A 23,986-nucleotide genomic window follows, 5' to 3' on the forward strand; every position below is an offset into this window, starting at 1 on the left:
GTGGATTCATGTTCAGTGGTTGCTAAGTAACGAGATGATCCCAAAAGAAAATGTATGCATCTTGTGTTAAAACATATTAATTTTACTGTTTGCTTTATGCATTGCTTTAAGAGCAGTATGTACATACCCTGAGCCTCCTGTGTTCAAACTGAACACGTGCTACCTGTTCTCAGCACTCAGTTTTAAGATTGTAAAATTATGACATCAGTTAATGGCACCAACCAACACTACGGAACTGAGGGAACTCTTACATTTTGTCAGCTGTACTTTTTCTAACAGCTATTCAAAACTATTTTATTACTTGCAGTTTTTAATAATGTGTTTTATATAAACATTTATAGGAGGTTTTCAATGTGAACGATGTTTTTGTTTTGATACAGCTAAGTTTTGGGGAGATAATGTTTACAGTAAGCAAATTTTTTCATTTAAGCAAGGCATCTACATGAGAATGTTCATTTTTAACATAAATTTCTGGTGACTGAATCTATTGACATCAGTCAGATTCTGGATCATATATATCAGAGGAAGATGAGATATCAGAAAAATAGTGTAAAAATAGGAATTTATGGCAGTTTACAAGGTTTGCTATTAGATCATGATCTGCTTTTGTGAGGTTGGGATAATCTTTGTAAACATAGCTTCGTTACCTACGATAACTCTTGTGTTTGATAACAAATGTGAATCCTCCAATATTCAAAATTAGTATATATTTGAGTTGAAAGCACAGGCTGGGTGAAATAGGGCAGATGTCTGGAACCTGAAAAACCTAGGAATGAATGGAACAGTGTTAATCTCCTAATGTAATGGGAAATCTATAGAGTATGAGTGACGTTAGATCAAGATTAACAGTTGCTAAAGCAGTTGTACATTTGTTTCATTTCCTGTTACTTGTGGCAAGCCTTTCTAGGCTGAAAATAATGCTTCTTTTTCTGCTTGCTTTGTCATTCTTTGACAAGTTTAGGAATTGCATATTAAATACCTTGTTTTAAGAAGTGTACATAAAGGCATGTGCTTCCCTCATTACATTTCTGAAGACTTTGGTTCATAGGAGTTATCTTTGTCTGTTTTAAATTGTTATCTTCAAGGTTGCACAGCCCCACACTTTTCCTCCATCAAGATATTGTTAGCAAATCTCTAGATTTAGAGATTTCCAATTACACTTTGGCTTTAAATGAATGATGATAATAATTAAGTTTGATACCAAACATTTACTGTACAAAATAAAAAAAGCTTTTCATATCCAGTCTTCCAGTTGGGGGTTTTATACTGGTGCTTTAGATCCTCTGTCAAGTGCATTTAATATTATAGTTATGTCACTTTGAAATTAATTATAAATATTACATTACTAATATTAAACTTAGGATAACATTGTTTATATGAATAAAAAGATTAGTTTGAACTTAGCATTGTGTATTGCTTACTGCTTTATTTTGCAGCCTCTATGTTTTTGAAACAAGCATTTGAAGGAGAATACCCTAAATTACTGAGGCTTTATAATGACTTGTGGAAGCGCCTCCAACAATACAGTCAAAATATTCAGAGGAATTTTAACACAAGTGGAACTACTGATCTTTTTGCTGAACTACAACAAATGGAAGAAGATACACAGGACATATTCATGCAAAAAAATGAAGATTATGAGTATGTATTATGAACTGTAAGACTATAAAATATAAATCTTTGCAAACTGTAAGAAAACAGAATATTTTTATAAACTTACTGTTATTCAAATTGTCACTGTGGGAGAATTTTTAAGACTTTTTTTCCCCTCTTGCAGTTACTGCTCTAATGCTGTTTTAGAGCTGCAGGCTTTTCATTAGGCTATATATCTAATGGTGCTGGGTTGTCTTGTCTTTCATAAAGTCTCTGACTTTTGAACAAGTTCTATCTTTTTGTCTCTTTGGGTGAAAAGAATAGGAGAATGCTGAAAATTCAGTTTTGTACGCATTGTGATTACAGCAGTAGCTTTTTCCTAATGACACTGCAATCATTTGAATGTGACAAATGCTCAGTTGTTATGATTCACAGTTTTTAGTTTTGACATCATAGAATAAACATGATCTAAGTGATATCAGAAAGATCAAATTGAAACAAGCTCATCAATTCTATTAGGACTTCTAGACTTATGTAAGATAAAATGAATATTTTATATTGAGAATTGTATTGACTTAAATATGTTCTTGAGCAGTCAGTGGGAGACTTACCAGAAGAATGTTTTTCATATGCGTATGTTTAAAGAGTAGAAAGGAAAAACAGGTTCAGTATGGCAAAGTTTGTATGTCTGGAAAGATTTAATGCTATTGTGTATTTTAATTTAAAATGTAGTAACCTTTTCCTATATCCAAAGTCCAGAAAAGGCCTTGAAAGATTCACTGCAACAATATGAAGCTGCCTATCTGTCAAAATCCTTATCTCGACTGTTTGACCCCATCAATCTTGTCTTCCCTCCTGGAGGTCGGAATCCTCCCTCTTCTGACGAGCTTGACAGCATCATAAAAACTATAGCTAGGTATGTACATATAAGGCATTGCAAAATGTAATACTCAGCATGTATTTTTTCATAAGTTACAGTTTTAGAAATTAGACTTCCTTAGTGGTAAAAAGTTGGTTATTCTCTATTTATAAAGCAGGTTAGTGCAAAAATCAAATCAGAAGATAGGATAGGATAGGATAAAATAGAGTAGCACACAATAGAACAAAATATTTCAATTGGAAGGGACCTAAAACAATAAATCCAGTCCAACTGCATGAACACTTCAGGGCTACCCAAAAGCTAAAAACATTGTCCAAATGCGTCTTAAACACTGACAGGCTTGGGGCATCGACCACTTCTCTAAATAGCCTGTTCCATTATTTGAACACCTTGTTAAGGAAGTGATTAATACTGAGTTGGAACCTCCCCTCATGCAGCTTTGAACCATTCCCACACCTCCTGTCACTGGATCCCAGGGAGGAATGCTCAGCACCTCCCTCTTCGCTTCCTGTGCTTAGGAAGGTGTAGAGGGCAATGATGTTGCCCCTCAGACTCCTTTTCTCTGAACTAGACAAGCCCAAATCCTTACCATCCCTCATAGGACAATCCCTCCAGTCCTTTCACCAGATCTGTTGCCCTCCTCTGGACACATTTAGGTAGCTTCACATCCTTCCTAAATTGTGGGACGTCAAACTGGACACAGTGTTCAAGATGAGGCTGCACCAATGCTGAATACAGCAAGATAAGCACCTCTTTATTATTATTGATAATAAACAATGCATTTTATTATTTATTTTCTGTATTTTGTTTTTCTGGGATAAATGGAATTTTAATATAAGTTTTAATGTTTGAGCTTATAGAAGATCAGGAAGAGAAACTTTACACATACTGTAAATGTCTGGTCTCGTAATTATTCTGACTGCGTCGAAGGGAACTGGTAGTTGCTTGGCTGCAAGTGGTAATACCTGGTGTAAATACTTAGTTGAAGTAAAACAGCAAGATAAAAGATAGAGATGACTACTCCAGGTAGAATTTGTAGAATGGGATACTTAAATTACCAGTGGTGCATTTTCCCTCATAAGGTTTTGGTAAGGTCTACTCTGGTTAATAAAATCTGAAAAGAGATGGGCAGTATTCACAGTATGTTTGTGTGTGTAAAGTATTAAATACTGATATAGTACTTGTGACTGGGAGTTGCAAATGCTCAGAACATGTCTGTTGGTGTCTGATATTATTTTGCTCCTTGAAAAAGAGAATTATGAAATTATGAAATTTCAGCTGAGTTTTCCAGAGTTACCTTTAGCTAATGGTGTTTGGGCCCTAGAGAGTTCTCAGAGAAGATTATTCTAAGTTGGGGTGCTTAGTGATTCTCCTGCTCTTGAGAGAGGTTAAACTCACCACAAGCAACATGATGCTTCTTGTGCTTGCCTGTCTTCAGCAGAGCAGTTCTGAATGCAGCCCCAGCCGATGGAGATCTGGGGACGTTCATGAACAAAAAATACTGGAAATGATTTAGAAGTCTTTTCCTTCTTCATTTGTTCCCTGTCATTCCTTTGGGGCCTCTTTTACTATAAAGGATTGCCTAAAACACAGCTTATTAGTTGTGTCAAGCTAAGGCATCCCCTGGGTATTTCTGCACAGCTCATGTAATTCCAGAGTTGAATGACTGTGTATTCACCTGTAATGTTTGAAGGCTGCTGCCAAAGCTTGAATGTAGTTAATTGCTGTCAATATTTTTGAATGGCTTACTAATAGTGATTTCATGCTGAAGTGTCATTCCTAAACTTTGCTCATTTTTACTAGAATAGGAACACTGCACATAAAATTCCCAAATGACTTGTTAAATTGTAAACTGAATTACGGTGCGTGGAAAGACTTGGTTGTATGTGTTACTCTCTCTAAATTGACGTGCCACGTAACTGTGTATTCATAGTTAATTCTTTATCGATTCAATACAGCACTGTTTAGTCGTTAATTGAGATTTGTAATCTTTGCTTCCAGTGAGCTGAATGTGGCTGCTGTTGATCCAGACCTGAGTCTAGCTGTGGCCAAAAATGTGGCGAAGACCATTCAGCTTTACGGTGTAAAGTCTGAGCAGCTTGTAAGTAATTTTAAATTTCTAAAACCTAATGTTTTTACATGTACAGTGTTCTGGCTTTTGTAGATTTAGAACATAACAGTAAAGCAATCTAGATAGACAAAACCTTCCAGTTAGCTTTCCATTGTATTTATGAACATTTTCAGTTAAATTCTACCTTCAGACAAACTCAGTCTATTGATAGCGGTAAAATTTATCTGTATAACTCCAAATTGAATTTGCCATATTAATTTTTAAAACATCAAAATTGTAGCTGTCATTAAGTAAAATCAAGACTGTTAAATTCAGTTTTTTATTAACCAACATTTGATATTGCATCATTTACATGATACAGCATCTTTATGGTATTAAAATCTGGACGATTCAAATACAATTTTTCATTACTTGAGAGAAATTTTGGGTTTTTCCATATATTTATTATTTGACATACATTTAACTGACCTTTGATTTGTTCGCATTTGTCACATATTTCCAATCATTTACCATGCAGTGGCATCTAGTGTTAAACTGAATAGAAGAAGGATCCCTAAAGCCTTATCTTTTGGGTAAGAGCCTTCAAGGAGCCTATGGATAGTACAGTGAATGTTGTCATAATACAAAAAAAAATTTCAGATGAACAATTTTCTCTTAAGGACTGTTGCTGAAATTGTAATGGGTTTTTTATGAAGAGATGAAAATTAACTTTTGCAATATGCAGACCCACCAGAAATGACTAACTACTTGTATTTGTAAACAAGATTTTCACTTAATAAGCAACATTAATTCTGACAGCAGACTCAGACTCCAGTAACATTAATTTACTATATGTTTCATTTAAAGAAAGATGCTTGCTAATATTTTTTGTACCAATTGGCTACAAAACATTACAGCAATTTAGTTAGTATGGTTTCTGTTTACCTTTTACACATCTGTTGTCTCTAAATAGCTTTGAAAAAATTGAAATTCAGTAACACATACTTTGTTTACCTTGTCTGTTGGATTGTCTTCGAAGTTCGCAAACATGGTGTATGGAAAAGGTACATAGGTGAAGCAGTCATGAAGGCCATAAAGAATATTTTAAATTTTAAATAACAACAAATGTTGGCATTATTTTGTTAGCTGTTTAAAGCATAGTGCTTAAGTTGGGTCTGCTTTTAAGGCTATCAAATCATGGCTTCGTATTTTCAGGATGAAATTTGCTTATGGCAGAAATGAGGATTTTTAGTAGGTTGTGAGAATCATCATAGGTAAAAAAAATACATTGTTGTCTATATATCACAGAGTGTAGTGTCAAATAGTGGCATTCAGCTGGAAAAAAAAAGACCCATCAGCTGTAACTGTGAAAGTACCAGGGTTGTGCTCATCTTCTCTAACAACTTCTTAGAGTTTGAATCTGGCCAGGGGATTCTTTGGAAGTGAACATCATTTTGTGTTTAGACAGCTGGCAAATTTTTAAGAAACCCTGAAAAAACCAAGATACTTAGAAATAAGCTGATAAGTATATTATTTGTGGCTTTGTGTTAGCTAACCTTAAAGTAAAAGAATGTAGAAGGAAAGAGGGAGTGTGAGCCCTTGAACTTCCTGGATTTGACAACTGAAAATGCAAACCTGAAACATTGAAAAGCTAAGTGATGGGATTACTCAACCTGGCAGGATGAACATCAATGTCCTTCAAGCACATACCTACAAACTGTAAAATAAAATCAAGAGTATTGCACAGCTACCTTTTTAAAAACTTCTTTCTTTCCTTGCTGATACACGTTATAAATTTAAAAACCAGAAGTGCTCAACACAGTTGCCAAGACATAAGTGCAAGAGCCATCTTTGAGGTGCTGAAATATCATTCCTAGCCTCCAGCTGCCTCTCCAGCAGGGCACGGCTCTCCCACTTGTCCTGTGCCATGCTTGCCAGCCCTCTGGATATAATCTGGAACAACTTAGCCTTTTTTTGGTGCCTATTTTTGGACAGACAGATTGAGCCTGAATTGTGCACCATGTGTAGAACAGGAGCTATGTCAGACAGCACTGTTTCATTATGTTTTAGTGGTTTAGCCAAGAATGCAATCTTAATTCAGTCTTGCAATCCAGCCTCCAACAATAGCTTTCTAAAGCTGAGAAGGGGACCATGTAACATATCCGCTCAGATGCTTCATGTCTGATAGCTATAGTAGAGCAGTGCTAGAGATGGAAATTTAATTTCCTGGAGGAATATGAAATTGAGTTCTCTTCCAAATTAAAAGTAAACAAAAGCATCTCAGAATTCTCAGTGAAGGAAGATGGGGGCAGGAGACTTTAAAAAGTAATTAAATTTTTTTTTTTAATGTTGTAATATTGCAGGTAGATTTGAAAGGTGAAGAACTGGAATATGCAGTTCTAAAAATGTTGAGACATTCTGATGTCAGGGTTTTTATTTACTCAGTTTCCCAAAACAAGGAATTGCAATTCACTGAGATTTCATCACTGTTTCTCCAGGTATCTTTAAGTAGACAAATAACAAGAAAAATGTTACTCAAGATTCAAAGATTTTACCTTTGAGCAAAACCAGCATCTATCAGTCTGTGCATACAGTCCTAAAGCTAAGATGACTAAGAAAAAATGGCCTCTTCCTGTAAATTCAAAACATTTGTCTGTGTTACTTGTGACTTTGTAGCCTTTTCAGCTTTCCCCACATCAAGAACTTGCTGCACCTGAGACCTGTTCTTGTATTAACTGGTTCAGAGAAGATAAGAAATAATCTCTGGAAGCAATATGTAGATACACTCTGCTGTTGGGTGAATCTTTAGTCACCCCCTTGCTGATGCTTGATGTGGTTGGTGTATGCCATGCAGCATTCAGAATTATTGTCCTAATTTCACTCAGTGTAATTGCAGATGTTCTCAGTATACAGAGTTTGAAGGGATAATTATACATTGCACTAGATTTAAAAAATATTTCTGTTAATTTAAGAGTATTAGCTTTCATCACCCATCATGTGTTTTGTGGTGCTGAGAAAGGGTGCTTGGTATATTTTCTCTGTGCCATTATAATCTTGTTTCTTCTTATTCACGTTTTCCTTAAAATAGATAGGCCAGACATCTTCATAATGATTACAGACACCACCAGATTTCTGTTTAGTCACCATTTCCACAACCTTCTCATTCCAGATTAGAAAAGATATTAAGAAATCTGATCATCATGTTTTGGATAAGAATAAAATTTTCTTCTTCTGCATTTGTACCTTGCAATCCAGTGCATAGGTTTTAACAAAAGGTCTGCTTACTGAGCCAGGTTTTGTTCAGTGGCCACTTTTTCTTGCAAGTGAGGTAGCCCAGATGAAAAAGACCACTAACTTTTCTCCTCTATTCAATTCCAGGGGAGTCATCCATTCCCATTTGCAAATACCTTAAATCACCTGTCTTGATTGATCCATGCAACATGTTGTGCTCTTGTTTAACTGGCCACATCAGGAAAACTAGCTCTTTCCTCAAATGCTTACAATAAGTACAGTGAAGGGAAGAGATTTGTGAGAAGGCAGTAAGTTGCATTTCCAGAAAACAAAATTAAGTTGAGTAATTTGGGGTGTTTATGAGGATCCATGCTCCTTAATAAAAGATAGGAGCTCATAAATCTGCTTCCTAGACATATTTTTACCTGTTTAACTGATAGTTGAGAAGTACAAAAAAGAGCTTATAACTCAGCGACATCTTTATTAAATGCCTTTGACATGGCAGCAGTAATTGTGTGGCAGAATCCTCTAGTGCAGTGATCTCTTAAGATTTTTGGTTATGCATCCCTGTCAGTATAAACTTTTTGAGCTTGCACCTTCATTATATGTATACTTGTTTATTTATAACTTCTATATGTGTACTGTTGAAGTTCTGATATTTTTGTCGTGCACCCCACTATATTGTCTTGCCTAATCCTTGTGGTGCATGTGCCCCACTTCAAAGACCACTGCTCTAAAATAATACTCTGCAGTAATCTTCCATAATAACAGAACAGACTTTGTCTGTTAATTTTTGGAAAAGATGCCTCATTGATTGCAGTCTTTTGAATTAATGTTTGATTTTGTTAATATGCTACTTTAAATCAGATTTCTTATCTATCTGTAGAAAAATGAAAAAGATGGTAGCCTGATGATTGGAAGAGAAACAAAACTGTGTTTCCCCAGTTGGTTACCTGTAATTTTGTCATTTCCTGAGCTGAGTTTTGAATGTACTTGAAATGTTGTGGTTTCTCTTATAATTAGAAATCTCTTTGTTGCAACTTTGCAATCACTGTACTTTTGTTTGCTATTGATAGAGCAGTCATGAAGCATTGAGGGTTAAAAGCTCTGAAATTTACAAGATATGTAATTTTGCCAACAAGCAGAAAAATAAATTGCAAGACCCATTGTCCCTTATAGATACTGAAGATGGAAGAGCCCTCTTTGATCCTCTAGTCTATTACCTTCCCAGCACAGGACCGTTTGAAACAATATTTGTTGTTGGGGCTTTTGTTGCATTCTTTCTGGTTTTAGAGTGATGATTTCAGTTACCTGAATGTAAGTACTGCCTGTTCTCTTACTTTTGTGCTGTTTCTCTTCAGCTTGTCATGTGGGTGGATTGAAATACACTAACACACCCACCAATTGCACATAGATGAAATGTGTTGTGCTGTGAACATGAAAATGCAGTTGTTTAGAGAAGGTGTGATTCTCCTACTTTGTGAACCTGGAGACCTCTACCAGTTTCCTCCCTAGAGTTATAGTCATCCTGTCAGACTATCTTTATTATTTTGATCAGAGTCCCAGAGCAGTCCTTCCTGCCTTGTCTGATGGAGGCTGTGTCTGGCTGACTCCTCCCACCAGAGGGCATCACTAGAGACATCATCAGAGACGATGTCATCTGTTGGCCAATAAACAAGCAAAGAGTCATTTGCAGAGGCAGGATTGTAAAAATGAGGTTGTCCACTTGCTTTTCAGAGCAGGTGGGGGCGATTATGCTGGCAAATTCTGGTGGATTAAACTATCTTAAAAAACATTTCTATATGAGGCTATGTAATGGTGTGCTTACATGATTTAGGCAGGCACAAACTCACTCTACCATGTTGCCAGATGGCAGAGCACATTTTAGCTCCACTCCAGTCTGTGCTGACCAGTTCAGCTGTGGCATCTTGCTGAACACAACACTCACTCAGCCTGGAGCACAAGCTGAGAAAGTTCATGTCTGCTTGAAGTACAGACAATGCATGGCCATACTAAACTAGGCAGATTTTTCCTAAGGTTAGGGTAGAAAAGGCTAAAATCAGTGGGAGCTGTGATTGCCTATAATTGGAGTGTTTCCTAAATTTGGAATATTGTATTTTATGGAGTAATAAGTTTATCTAAAAAAAGGGTTCTTTCCAGCAGACAAGAGGCTGCAGGCAGATGATATAATGGAGATCTTTCCCACTGTCAGACTTGTAAGCAATCATAGAGAGGAAGCCCTCAAAAGGTGGAGATGGAGAGTGGGTGTAATGAGGGAGGAAGGAAGTAGAGAATTTGAGTATTTTTTTTATTCTCCTAACTCAATGTGGTTGAACTGATGCCATATCTCACAAAAGCTGATGAATGAGGCAGAGGTCTGAAATACAGGCTGAGGGCAGTGCTCTGGGAGAGCTGCTAACCTGTGCCCTCAGCTACTAACCTGTCCTTTACAGCTCATGCTAGAGACTTGGCTTCTCATCAGGATTTTAGCCTGGGCAATGGCTGCGGTATTTGTGATTATCACATTTGCCACCTGGAAATTTTTAAGCACTGTGCAGAGAGCACAGTCCTTCCTGGCATTCTGAAGAATTCTTCCCTGACCTTCTTAAGAAAACATAAGACAATGCTTGGTGTATTTAACATATTTCAAAGTTAAAATGCTAAAGACCCAGTAATAGAAGCAAATTTTGAGATTAAAGAGAATACATAAGTGTCTCAAAAATTGGAGTCGCTGCACCAAGGTTCAAATATTTGTCACATATCCTCAAAGGGCAAGACATTGAATCACCTATTGGTGACCTCTACTACTGGACATGCCAAGAGACAAAATGAGAGAGAATTTGTTATTCTGATCCCAAAAGTGATGGATGACTGTACACTTCAGACATAAGAACATTTGTGTGGATTTTCCCGGGTGACTGACATTTTAAGATTCCGGATTGTTTTGAGGGAAAAGTCAGCATCAGCTGATATCTGTGATATAGAGTAGGCAGCTTCTTTCTCACTGTCCTGGATCTCAGTAGTATATTGAGATTTATTTACATTTACTTAGGTAAATATTTCAGTTATGTAATGTTATGCATGGTTCTAGAATGTGCATCAGTTGCAGAGCACTGGAGCAGTAATATGAGCAGTAATACGTTGGCACAAAAAGTTTCTTGGGAAGTAACTGGGAAGCTTTGATTTAGCCTGATCCTGTTTTTGAACGCAATGGTGAAACTGGATTTCAGATGTTGTGAAACAATTCTGGATATTTAACTGGCTTAATGTTTAAATGTAAAGTGGTTCTAACATAAAAATTCTATTATTAAAATTAATATGCATTATTTTTAAACTTCTGAGGGTTTACTGAGATCTACTTTTCAATTAACTGGTACTAGATTGTGTAACTAGGAAAATGTTATTGAAAAGTATTATTATCTGTCATAATGATGAGAAGCATGTGCTTGATGACAGGGGTTTTTTTAGTGCATTATAATTTAAGAAAGTAAATACCAAAAAAGAGCATAAGCAGAAAAATGTAACAATTCATTGTTGTGTCAACCCCTTCTTCAGAGGCAAACACTACATACATGCATATACCAATCACTGACTGCTTGTCCCCAGGTGGTCTGGGTTTGCTTTTTAAAGAGAGTGTGGGTGTGGAAAACAAGTAACTGTCCTGAGAACAATAAATGTAAGTAAGTAAATGAGCTTGATCTCATCTGTGTGAAGGCAAATTTTTATCATCGAGGCTTGTTCTGATTAGTGTTGGCCTCAGTTCAAGGTGGATCAGCAAGACGTGTTTTGTTTTTGCTGCAGAAGGGTTGTGTCTTGAATTGCTCCACACTGTCACCCTGGTGTTTGTGTTAATGTTTGCCTCTCTTGCTTGAGAGCACAAGGTCAGCAAAGGTTTGTGACTTACACTCAGGACTTAAATTGCCATCCCAAGCTGTGAACATCCCTCTGAAATGGGAGGGTAACAGTGATGTCTGTACTAGGGAGCAGAAGGTGCCTGGAAACACCCCGGGGCACTGTGGCCAGTGGGGCCAGGCAATGCCTCCCAGCTGGGGGTGATGCCTTTTCCTGGTCTTAAAATTAAGGGTCAAAAATGGTTAGAAGGGAAAAAGAGGTTCTACCTTGGTATTTATTTTAAGGATCTTTAGGTGCACACATCCAGGTGGAATGCAGCCCAATGCACACCACCAAAATGCCGACCCCCAAAAGATCTAGTATAACATTACAGGTTTTACTAATTAGCATATCCATCAAAAATTCCCCAGTGAGAGGCTTGAATGAGCCCCCCCCTCCCCAAGGGATCTTCCCCTGGATGGTTCTATCTTAGTTTACAGAATGTGTTCTGGAGAGGACCTTGGGGTCTGGGGCACACTGATCCCTAGCTACAAAGCTTCTAAAATGTTTAGTCTCTTAGCTGGACAAACAAGTCCAAGAATGTAGACAAAAAGCTCTAAGAATACAGAAGTTGTAAAAAGATATAACAGGGGTATAAAAGAAAAGGCAAAAAAACTTCATCAGGGAGGGCTACCCTTCCCCAAAGCAGTGTCTGGCTGCCAGAGCCTTTCTGGCAGTAGTCTCTGCAGGACTGACTCTCCTGAGCTGTGGCTGGAGATTGGAGAAAGTAGCTGTTGGCCCAGGCCAAAAATTTGCTAATGGGTGTCCTGCCAGCTTAGTGGTACAGACAGTCACGTGCCAGATCCAGGGACCTTTCCTGGCACCCTTTAATTTACAGCTGTGGGTGTAGCCAATATGTGACTGAGACTGAACAGCAGCGAGTTGCAAAATCTGTTCAAGAGGAAGCTTAAAAATGCTGACAGATTGGAGTAATTTTTTTCTTGCATCTGGAATCCATACTTCCTTCTGCTGTAAATAAATCTCTAAGGCAAAAGTTAGGAGATGTGATTTCTTTTGTAGTAATATTGCTTTTGTTCTTAAGATTTTCTTAGATTGCCAGAGTTTCAAAATATATGCTTTCCAAGACTTTCCGTCTGCAGTGCTTGTCAGCTGAGCTTGACTTATTTTCGTATAGCATTTGGTGTTTCTACCAGTTTTAGACCTTGAAAAGAGTACAGTTGTCTGTGGCATTGTGGCTAATTGGCAACTCCAGTACTACTGATGGGTGCAAGAAAACTCTTGGATGTTAACTCTTCAGTGTTCAGCTCTTTCTTCCAGTAGCCAAGTGTTTCTTTGAGCCAACTCAGATGACACCTTTTTGCACGCTGGTGCAACCAAGCCCTTCTGTAATTTAATATTCTATTTTTAGTGAATGTAATGGATGGAGATACAGGCTGAAGAATATCTATCTATCTGTCATGTTCAGATATTTTTGGAGCACTGATCTTTGTAATGCTGATCAGCACCAAATGTATTACATAAGATTAGCATCAAAATATATACAATGGAAAGTCAGCTCCGCTGCAGTTGTTCTTAAATTATTTTTAGTATTGCCCACAAAACTGGTATAACTCAGTGCATTGCCCTGCCACTGTGCTCTGTCTCTATAGGAAATATTTTAAAAGATTAATTTTATCTTTTCTCAGACCTTTTCAGTCACAGGTCTCCTTCCTGAGGCTTCAAGTAAGATAGTCAGTGATGCACATTATGAAGATTTTAATAAATGCCCACTTTTCACCAGGACTGAAATGGAGACAAATTTGTCTCTCATTGTCCTTCAATCCAATTTATATTAGAACTTGTGATTTGCAGGTGCAAGATTCCAAATTTTGTTTTACTTACATTGCTAGCTCTTGTGTTCTTTATTGGTGCTCAGGTGGCTTCATCTTTGCTGTTACTCAAAATGATATTTTCAATTTTCAAATTTTAGTGGGTACTCAGAATTAATATCTTCTTATTAAATATATCTGGTTTACTGGCTAACCATTTGGAATGGATTGGAGCAGATTATTTGGAAGATTTTTTGAGTTTGGAGGCAGACTGTAAGAAAACAAACTGTATTCTTCTCACACCGCTATAGAAAAAGTATTTTTATGTTTCAAGTTTTCTGAAAAAGCTGATCCTTTCTTTTGAGGATTTTTAAAAACTAGTTTGTAATTACTGAGATTTAAAATAGATCTCAACTTTCTGCATATCCATCCCATCATCATAACTATTTGTAGCAGATGAGTCTTGGGTTTTTTTCATGATTTCTTTCTTAGTGGGTTTATGGTGCATCTGATATATTATAGTCAATAGAAAAAAATTACTGTTTGCTTTTGATGATGTAGTTTTGAAAGTATAATGCTGTCATGCCATGTCTTTACAGATCTTTCAGGACCTCTCTTCCTGAGAATGCAATCAAATGTGCTCTGATCTTGGTTTTTATTACTACTGTTAAAAACAATCTCTACTTTATTAATGCTTGTCCTTGGTGGCTTGTAAACATGGTTGCAATAAAGACAATGAGGAAGGAGAAGGCTAGAATGCCAGGTGGAATAAAAACCCAACAATTAATTCAGCTTAAAACACTGAGCTGAGAAAGAGACAGAGTCTTTACAAGGAATTTTTGTAATGTCATTTGTAGAAGAGAAGGTGTCTGTCATGCTTGATCAGGGCAATGAAGATTTAAATAAGCTGTTTTCAGAGGGTTATTTAGATGATAAGCAATATGAATGGCATATTTTTGTCCAGAATCTAAAAGGCTAAGTGTATTATAACTAATCCCGAGACTATATTGGAACATCTCGGCTTAATCAGTAAAATTATGAAAAGTAGAAGTGCAAAGGATGGGATTTAAAAGTTAAAACATTGCAATGAGAAAACACTTGGATGAGAAGGATTGATTCTTAGTTTTTTCTGAGTATTCATGGGGGTAGGGTTTTTTTTCTGAACCTTTCAGTCTGTCCTTAGTGGTTGACTAGGAAAAGGCAGAGAGGGGCTGGACTCAACAAGTTCTCCACTGATTTTGCCCCAGTCTGTCTAGTGGTGAGACAAATATCCATAACATGTTGCAAGAAAGAAAAATGTTGATACAGGATGTCTGTAATTCTGGTTTCTTCTAGGGGAATGAAAAGAATAAAGACCTCATTTATGGAGGAAAGCATTCATTGAGTTGACATTAGTCATATATATTTCAAGGAGAAATGTACCTTACACTATGCAAAAACATTTTTTGGCCCAGTTAATTTATACAAGTTCCTCAAATGAAATATGCTGGAGTAGCAAGAAAATGGATGTGAGCTGCATCTCTGTTAGGATGTTTACTGATGTTTATTGACATAGCTATGTGGTTTGGGGTATGTGTGTTGGCTTTTTTCCCACCCATCCTCTTATGTGGCATAGTTAAATTCATCTAGCTGAATAATTCAATCAAGTAGGGGAGAGCAGGGTGGAGAGGGAGAGAGAAAAGACCTCCTGAAACCAAATTCTTCCAGTGAAGGGATAAAAATGCCCTGGAATTCTGGCATCAGATATAACCCCCAGCAAATTTATGGGGCCTGTGGTGGTTTTGAATTGAAAAGCATGATGAATCCTTATTGTAATGACATAAAGTGTATTTCTGATTGCCTTTTTTATTACGTGATCTTATAAGAATTAATCCATGTCTCTTATCCGATGGTGTTATATTGAATTGTAAGCTTTCATTTGCGGGTGAATCACTATTCAGGACATATTCCAACAATGAGATTTGTCTGACAGTTCCAGGGAAACGTATCTCGTCCTCCTGTCTAAATGTCGAATATTGTGAACTTTGGAGGGAAGTATGAAATCTAATAAGCTCACAAATCATCAGGAACAGTAGCGAAGTGACACCTCAGGAAAGGTTTATGTAAATAACGGGTCAGTAACAATGGTGTAACTAATGTGAAGGATTATATTTTCCCCAGTTCTTTTTTGAGATACATGAATTAATTGTATTGTACCAGTAGCTTGAAGAGATGGTATTACTGTCAATGAAAACCTTGTATCCATGCTATTTAAATGAGAGAGCCCAAAAATATGAATTCAATGTTTGGCACATTAAAAGAATTCATTAATAGGTATTTAAATAGAATATGTGGGAGACTATTATATAATAAAATAATTTCAGAATAATTACTATTTCACTGTACAGTAATAAAAGCTAAAGATGGCAGTAGGTCTAATTTAAAAATAATCAAAAGTCAGGTAAGGTTTTGTAATTTATTTTTTTGATGGAAAGATGAGAAGAGCTTTGTTCAAACACTCATTAGGAAGCTACTTATATTGGTCAAAGAATACTTAGAAATATCTATCTGATAAATCACTTTAGAAAGCATTTAAACTTTTAAAACTGGAATTAAAAATCCGGAGGAGAGACCTAAATTAAATAACTTCATAAAGGATATTCTTTTTTTTCATGTTGCCTTTTGCTGGTTAGATCGTGACTCACATAAGAAATGTGTGATTTTTTTTTTAATTGTTTTTTTTTGAGATATCCTGACTAATCTCCAGAAAAAATCATCCAAACATAAAAGTCTGGGTTTGGGAGTACTGTGTACTTTATTTTATCCTGCTAGGAAGTTGATTAAGACTTCTTTAGGTCTAGTATGTTGTTTTGCTAGCCTGTAGAAAAAGAACGTGATGGCACAATCCTTACAGTATTTTGTTATAGTAAGCTCTAAGTTATTTCTTAGCAAATTAAATTCTGTGATTCATAAAAGGACTTGTTAGGTGTATGTTGATATCTATATGGTAAAGGATTTGGAATTTTTCAATTTTGGAACAGCTCCAATGAGAGTTGGACCATGTAGAGTTCAATCATAGACTTGTGCAGGGTGGTAATATTCTAATTTCAGTTAACGCGGGACTTGATACCACAAAAGGCAGATGACAATTCGATAAGTTGATTGTATTTTTTATGTGTAGGTGAATATCACCCTAGCGTGTTGAACTTCTCATGTGTCTTGGGGATGGATGTCTGCTCTTCACCTCTGGAGGGGCATTCTCAGTAGTTGGCTGAAACCAGGAGCTAATGGGATTACATATAAGATATGATTAATCATTCAGTCATTAATTTGGCAAGCATGAAAAATGCAAACGTTACAGTCAGAGGTATCAGGATCAACACACATTGTCCTTGAAATCCTCCTCAGACTTGGCTGGGTAATAGAAGGGGCTTAATTTTCTGTAGTTGAAAAATTATTCCAAGTGTTTCAGGTTTAGGATTCTCTGAGATTCCTTAAAGGAACTGGTTTTATAAGTGTTTTCTGATAGCAGAGCTGTTTTAAAGCAGCTCATTATTTAAGCACCATGAACTATTACTCACTTTTGATTACTTGTACAGTGCTTTTCTTCTCGGATGATTCAAAGACTTGGAGATAAATCTTGTCTTTTCTGTTACAAAAAGACCATTTGCTGTTTTTCTTCCATTTCTTTGGCTTTTGAAAATATTAAGAAAGAAAAACCAAAACAAAGCAGAAATACCCCTGAGGAAATGGTTCAATGATTGCTGCTTCTTCTAACATGAATAGTATGAGCATGATGTTCAGTCTTTTTTCCTGGTCAAGGACTTAACTGTCCCTTCAAATTTTTCCTCCAAAAATAATGATTGCATTTTCTATAAGATTTTGAATTTCTTCACCTACAAACTCCTTTTCTGTATTTCTAGAATACAAAATTTTCATTTTTCCGTGGAAGCTAAAAAAAAAAAAAGATATTCTGGAAGCTACAAGAATGTCCTGAAGGTGCAATATGCATGTTATTATGTACATTTTAAATTATTGCCTGAACTCACAGCTTATTCCTTTCCTCATGTCTTGAAATATTTCTTCTTTGCAAAATTAGAAGCTGCTCCAAGAACATAAATTCTTACTTATGATTTATTCTTAAATTTTAGTTTTGTTTTTTTTTTAAGCAGAATATTCATATTAATTTATCCTCATCTGTCAAGGACCTTATTTCCACTGACAAATTCATTCAAATCCTACACTTCGAACCTCTAAATTATGTCTCTTCTTCTTGTAAATTATCCTCTAAGTAGCTAATATATTAAGTGGAATAGCTAATGGAGTTCAGATTCTTCTGTATTTTTCTGCTAAACGGTGCTTTTTTTACAAAAAGGAGCAAACTGATTCTACTAAACCTGTGTGGTTTTTAGGGGGAAAGAGATTGTAAAAGGTACCTTCTGCAGTATGGAAAACATTAAACCTAATAGTAAATCATCCCAATTATTTGTCGTTTATGGGAGAAATCCCAGGGCCAAGGCCTATTGACTCAGAAACTTTCTAAATGGATTCTGTGCTTTATAATAAGTTGTTATGATCAGGCAGGAGGCCAAGTACCAGATGGATTGATTGCCTTCTGCCAGAGGTATGGCAACATCAGCTGCATCTATTAGGAATGCATTTATTGTTGAAAATGTTAGCTTGACAACTGGAGTTCAGTTTGTGCTATCAGAACACTCTTTAGTCTCGTGATCCTGGAGTTAGATTGAATGATTTGTTGAGAAGCCCTACTTTAGTCTTATTTTAGGATCTTCTCCATACTCCTAAATTATGATGATGTTTCCTGCTCTAAAAAAATGGGTTTGCTGAGGCTGTTTCAGAGAAATCAAATAAATGGAGCTTTCCAAAACTGTCAATAAGGATGCACAGGAGATCTTAGTTACTGAGCATGAAACTGAAGTTTTTCACAAGATACGTAGTCTATGAAGGGACTACTAGCAAACCAGCTCACAAATCAGTGTCTCTTCTGAGCTGCCACCTGTTGAAAGAGAGGAGTGTTAGTCACTTTGAAGCACTAAAAAAATTACAGGAAAAGATGTATCAATAGACTGAGCTTTCCTAGAAGAAAAAGACAAACTCAGTTAGCATTTTATTTATAACCCAAGGGAGAACTGGTGATTTGATTCATGGCCTAATCTAAATTCTACATTCATTGCTTAATGGTGAAGACAAGAATTTAATCCCAAAGCAATCTTACCATTGCACATGTCTCCACATGTGAGATCAAATCCATGCTGTCACATTTCATGTCTGTTCTTAGGCATCAAACACAGAAAAGTGTCAAATCCAGAACACTTGATCTGGTTATTTCCAAGACATATTTCCAAAGTAGGTCTATGCAAAGAGGTGCAAATACATTTATAGGGTGAGAATACATCTTACATGACTACTAGGGATCTGTGGTACTGCTTTAAATTCCCTTTATAGCTATTGAAGAGAAATGGGCGCATACAGGATGCAGGTACTCGCTTCCCAAAGCAGGGGCTTTGAAATAGCCTAGGTGAATTACTCAATGCAAGTTCTTACATCTCTGCTTCGTGGTTTCCTGCGTGTGGTCAGGTGAATCATTCCTGAAATTTTCTGCTGTGGGCAGCTTACTGACCCAGGATGAGGCACCTGCACTCTCTGGAGGTGAAGCAGTGTAACCATGTAGGTGTGCTGAAGGATACAAACGAAAAGAAACTATTTTTCATAAGGACTTCTGAATTCAGTGAGAGCATTCATGGCTTACACTTTCTCAACCATGTCAGACTCAAGTAAGTTAGATGACCTTAAGTCAGCTTGTTCCCCCTTCATGACACATTTTTTGTGTATTGCCTTCTACAAGTGTCCTTTTTGGTTCAGTAAGCTACCTGATATCAATCTACTGCTTTGGTCTCAGATTCAGTTGGATTAGATTTAAACCCCCCCAAAATTCTTCTATGCAGCTTCTTCTAGCTAGTCAGCTGCTGGATTGAACATGCACATTTCAGCCTCCTACTTTAGAGAACACACTCATGTATATGTCAGAAAGGCACTATCTCCCAGTGTTCCTTGCTCATTTCATTTTAACAGCTGCCCTTTCTGTTTTTAAACGTTGCGTGGGACAGAAGCTCACATTCACATTTTTTAGGGCACCACGAGACACAGCCTTTGTCCCAGTGCCTGGATACAACAGTCCTGGCTAATATTTCCTGGTAGCACACTTCTCTGCCTCACTCTTCTTCGCGAGCATCCCATGTTGGCAGCGTGCTTGTCGCTCCTGTTGGCAAAGGAAGCTCACACTGATGTGTCACCCATTGTAGAACTGATGCTTGCTGGGGAATGGGTGCTCGTGCTACTGCCCGTGAAATTACTGGAAATAGTAGACAGGCTTGAGGTAAAAGCAGAAACAATTTAACCAACTGAAGTGAAGAGTGTAAGAAATCGATTGCTATACTTAAGGCAGATACAGAAATATGGAACAATTACAGGCCTTGTTGTTGCTGCTCATTCAGTTCTGGCTTCAACATTGTTTCTTTTCCTCTGTTTTCAGCTAGCAGGCTTAAGCCAGACTAACTCCCAGGGTGACTGACAGCTCCCTGGAGATGGGATCTGGCCTTCAGCTGCACTTGGTCTTTTACTTGTTTCCCAGAATAGATTCTGATTTGGGATGAAATCACCCCTTCTGTTCCCCCTGTTTCTGCTTAGCATAACTCACCCTTCCTGGCTTTCTGCATTTCAGGATATATCAGACTGATTAAAAAGGCATCTGATTTTTTCTCCAGTGTCCTCGTCAAAAAGAAGGCCTGTGGACTGTGTCTTTCAGACAGCCTGAGCAGATGTGCACAGGCTTCACACTTACTTGACTTAACCTATTTACACAATGCAATCCCCAGTGGACAGATAACAGAGGAAGAGTTACATTACCACTGAGTTTAAGTGCATAACCTGTGTCTAGCACAGAAATTTAAAAGTACTTTCTGTATAAAAGAGAGTGATAAATGCGAATCAGTGATAAAACCTGGTATGCTGGAAAAGAAACTGGGGGATGGTTTGTCTCTATAGTAAATGGTCCATAAGCCTGGTTTCTGGGAACCAGAGACACAATAATGACATTTTTCCTAACTGGATGCATGATTGTATAATGGATATAAGTGATGTCAAGAATTCAGTCTGAGGCATTAGAGTACTGGAATAATGATAAACTGCCTAAAATCCGGACTTTTGCCAGTGACACAGTGTATGTACATGAACCAAATTGGACAAAGTGGAGAACTTTCTTGCCTTGAGGCAAAGTCAGAGAAATCATTGTGACAGCAAGAGAGACTTCTGTAAATGGTAGGACACACCTGCCCACGTAGGTGCCAGGTGTTCCCATGGCACACCTACAGGAGAAACGGTCCTAGGGAGCCCTGGGCTGCCCAGCTCCAACTGCTGCTTACAAGAGTCAAATTTTTCAGGCCTCTTTGCTTTAGACCAGTGATTTTAGGATGTACAAGGGATCAGCACATCTAACTGTCAAAGTTCAAGTGGATTAGTTAAAGGAAATATAATATGGTAAACAGTTTTGAGAAGATTAGTTGCTTTTAAGGTATTTTCAGATTTTTCCTGTGAAGCTGTTGTGTGCTATTGCTGACTGCAAGAGTTTCTTGTTATTGCAGAAGGGTTATGTTTGTACTTGTTAATGGTTTTACTTACCAGTTAAGCTTTTTCATCATCAGGAGAGATACAGTCTAATGTCTAAGAAATTGTGAAACCTTTACAATAAACTCTGAGGAACTGAAATTTAAGTAACTGGGATGAAAAATTTTACTGGTTTAATAGTATCTTCTATGTTTAATAGTTGTAAATGTGCAAAAATATAAATTAGTCTGTACAGTACTTAAGTGTGGAGAAGAAGGTTATTTGTGTCTGGGAGGGTGGTCAGCTGGGTGAACGGGGTCTTTCTTTGCACAGCTGTTTTGTTATTAATCAATGCATTTGATTGATGTAAGCGTGAGAAGCAGAATTATAAAAACCAGTCAGGTCTCTCAAACAGAAGTATCTAGAAAGAAACAGGGATGTTCGTGGCTCACGTGGCTGTTCTCATCAGGGAGGCAGGAAAATGCTGACACAATGATTTATTTGTCAACCAGTTTAAGGATACATTTTTATGTCAAATAATTGAAGGTAGATTGGAAAAGATCTTTCCTTCTACAATGGCCTTGGAAACCTATTTATCCTGAAATAATCCCTAAATTTGAAGAAAAGGAAGTGAACTGATATTGTCACCATAGTGCTGTGAATAAATCAGAGTTCCTGGGTGCTTGCAAGAACCTGTCTAAAACTTCATCATTAGCAATGCTGGAAAATACTAGATAACTGTGCTTGTATGCTGTCTGTGTTTATGCTGTATGGAAGCTATGGGAAGCACAGGAATAGTCTTTCAGTAGTAAAGATTCATTGTTTCTCATAAGTTAAAAAATTTCTTATTATGTTTGTTTCTTTTGTTCTTAAACAATTATAACTGTATATTCAGTTTTAGTTTAGGAGCTTTCTGTATGACCTACAACTGTGTTTAGACACACTCCATAAAAGTCTCTTGACCATTTGCTCAGTGAGTTGAATATATTTTTACTGAGAGACTTTTGGAGCTAGGCATCTTCAGGGGTTTCCTGGAGGATAATTCTGTATCCTGAAATATGGATAACTAGTTGGGTAATTATATCTCAGTAAAGCCTTCTATTAATAGGTATTCTTGCTTTAATGTTTAGATGTACTTCTAGAATTCACATAGCCCTTTGTATTTCTGCAGTTTTCAGTGCACGAGAAAATTTTCATTTGTTTCCCAATTGCAGTTTATGATATTTTAAATTACAAATATATGCTGTGGTATCCTTACAAGACTGTTCCATAGTTAATGGTTATTTACGGATCACCCTGGAACTTTGATTTCTGTTGTCATAATAAAAAATGCATGCTTTGTGCAGTTTAAATACAAAGAAATATTTCTTTGATTTTTGCTGAAAGATTCATGGATAGAACTCTTTAATGACAGGTCTAGCAGTTTTGGTCCCTGTAGTTCTATTTTTCTGTTGACTTATAAGCCTCTATTATTTACAAAGCTCTAAGCCATCTATTTGAAAAAGCAGTTTTTAAGGAGAGGCTTGAATGGTTATCAGAAGGACAGACTGAGGGCATACAGAAGAATGTACACTGCTCATAGAGAAAAGCTGCTGGTGGTTTATTGGGCATCCTCAGGTAGGTGATTTCACCTGACTCTTTGATTACAAAGTTGAAGTTTTGCTGGGACTAGGTATTTCCAGGAGATGTGGGTCTCAGTGCTGTGGTTTGGGAGCTGAGACAGTCTCTCAAGGATCCTGTTGCTGTTGTTCAGTCTGTTTTATCTGAAGATGGAAATTCTATGAATCAAGACAAGAGTTAAATGGAGTTACCCTCACTGGGTAGTGAGGGCCTTTGGCTTTCTGCTGTGGTTGAAGTTTAGTTTGGGGAGATGCACGGTTTCAAGAGTTGGTACTCACAATTTCTGTGATCACTGCAGCTGTCCACTCAAGGAGACGCCAGCCAGGTGATTGGGCCACTGACAGAGGGCCAGAGGAGGAACGTGGCTGTAGTTAATTCTCTGTACAAACTGCACCAGGCAGTTCTGAAGGTAGGCTTCCTTTGGCATTTCTCCTCTTGCCATAATGTTACCTTCTTGCTCTATCCTGTGCATATGCTCCATTTAGCGGATGAGAACTCTTGACAAATACAGCCCAATTTTGTGTTAAGAGCTGCACCTTGCTGTGCATTTGTACAACTCTTTTGAGACTTGGCTGACCTTTGTAAGTACCACTATGTGACAAATTGTCAATATTAGAAGAATAAAAACATGTTTATAGAGAATAATCACGTCTCAGAGCCATTACTTTGTGAGCATAAATGATGGAACTGTTTTTTTTCTTATCTGTCTTTGTAATTATCAGCCTGATAGCCCCCTTCCAGCATCTGCCTCAGCCCTAGCTTCTGTTTTTCAGAAGACCTTCAATACTTTCCCACATTTGTGGCTAAAATGAAAAGGGGAAGGAAATGATGAAATCAATAAAAGCAACACCTCACAAATATCTCCATACGTTATTACTGTGACTAAAGTCTGGCTTGAAAATTTTTCAGGACTAAGCACAGTTACAAATAATTCCAGTTTACTGGTTTAGTGACACCAGTTGTTACCCAGTCTTTGTAAACTAAAATAAACAGATATATTGGTAGTTGCAATTAATCGTGTTTAAATCCTAGCCTTATTAGAAAAAAAAAAGAACATGAGTATTCCTGACTCTGGATACATTCAAAGAATTTTAAAAAATGCTAAAAAGCCTATAAAATTTCCTTGGATTTTGCAAACAGATGGTAGATCAACTTTTAAGTCTGCTTTCTCTGAAGTATCCAGTAATGAACCTCATGTGTCTTAGTGTTGGAGGGAGATCTGATATGATTCAGTCTTTGAGTTAAGTACTTATCTGGCTTAAAAATACTATTGTGTGGCATATTCATAACTGTAAGGAAAGTGGTAGAATAGTCCTTCAGATCATTCCTTGACTTTCAATTTTAATATTG

General features: G+C 37.0%; 1 protein-coding gene across 2 annotated transcripts in view; it reads left to right on the top strand.

Annotated features, from left to right (window-relative positions):
• The window catches only part of COG5 (component of oligomeric golgi complex 5), a 185,334-nt gene that overhangs the window by 137,847 nt on the left and 23,501 nt on the right, over positions 1-23,986 (top strand). For both annotated transcript variants that reach the window (XM_032106060.1, XM_032106059.1), the window contains exons 12-15: positions 1,437-1,641; positions 2,348-2,509; positions 4,475-4,574; positions 22,935-23,045. In XM_032106060.1, coding sequence (XP_031961951.1) covers positions 1,437-1,641; positions 2,348-2,509; positions 4,475-4,574; positions 22,935-23,045 — 578 coding nt within the window. The remainder of the gene's footprint in view (positions 1-1,436; positions 1,642-2,347; positions 2,510-4,474; positions 4,575-22,934; positions 23,046-23,986) is intronic.

This window comes from Corvus moneduloides, chromosome 4 (assembly GCF_009650955.1).
Source record: "Corvus moneduloides isolate bCorMon1 chromosome 4, bCorMon1.pri, whole genome shotgun sequence".
Taxonomy (NCBI): Eukaryota; Metazoa; Chordata; class Aves; order Passeriformes; family Corvidae; genus Corvus; species Corvus moneduloides.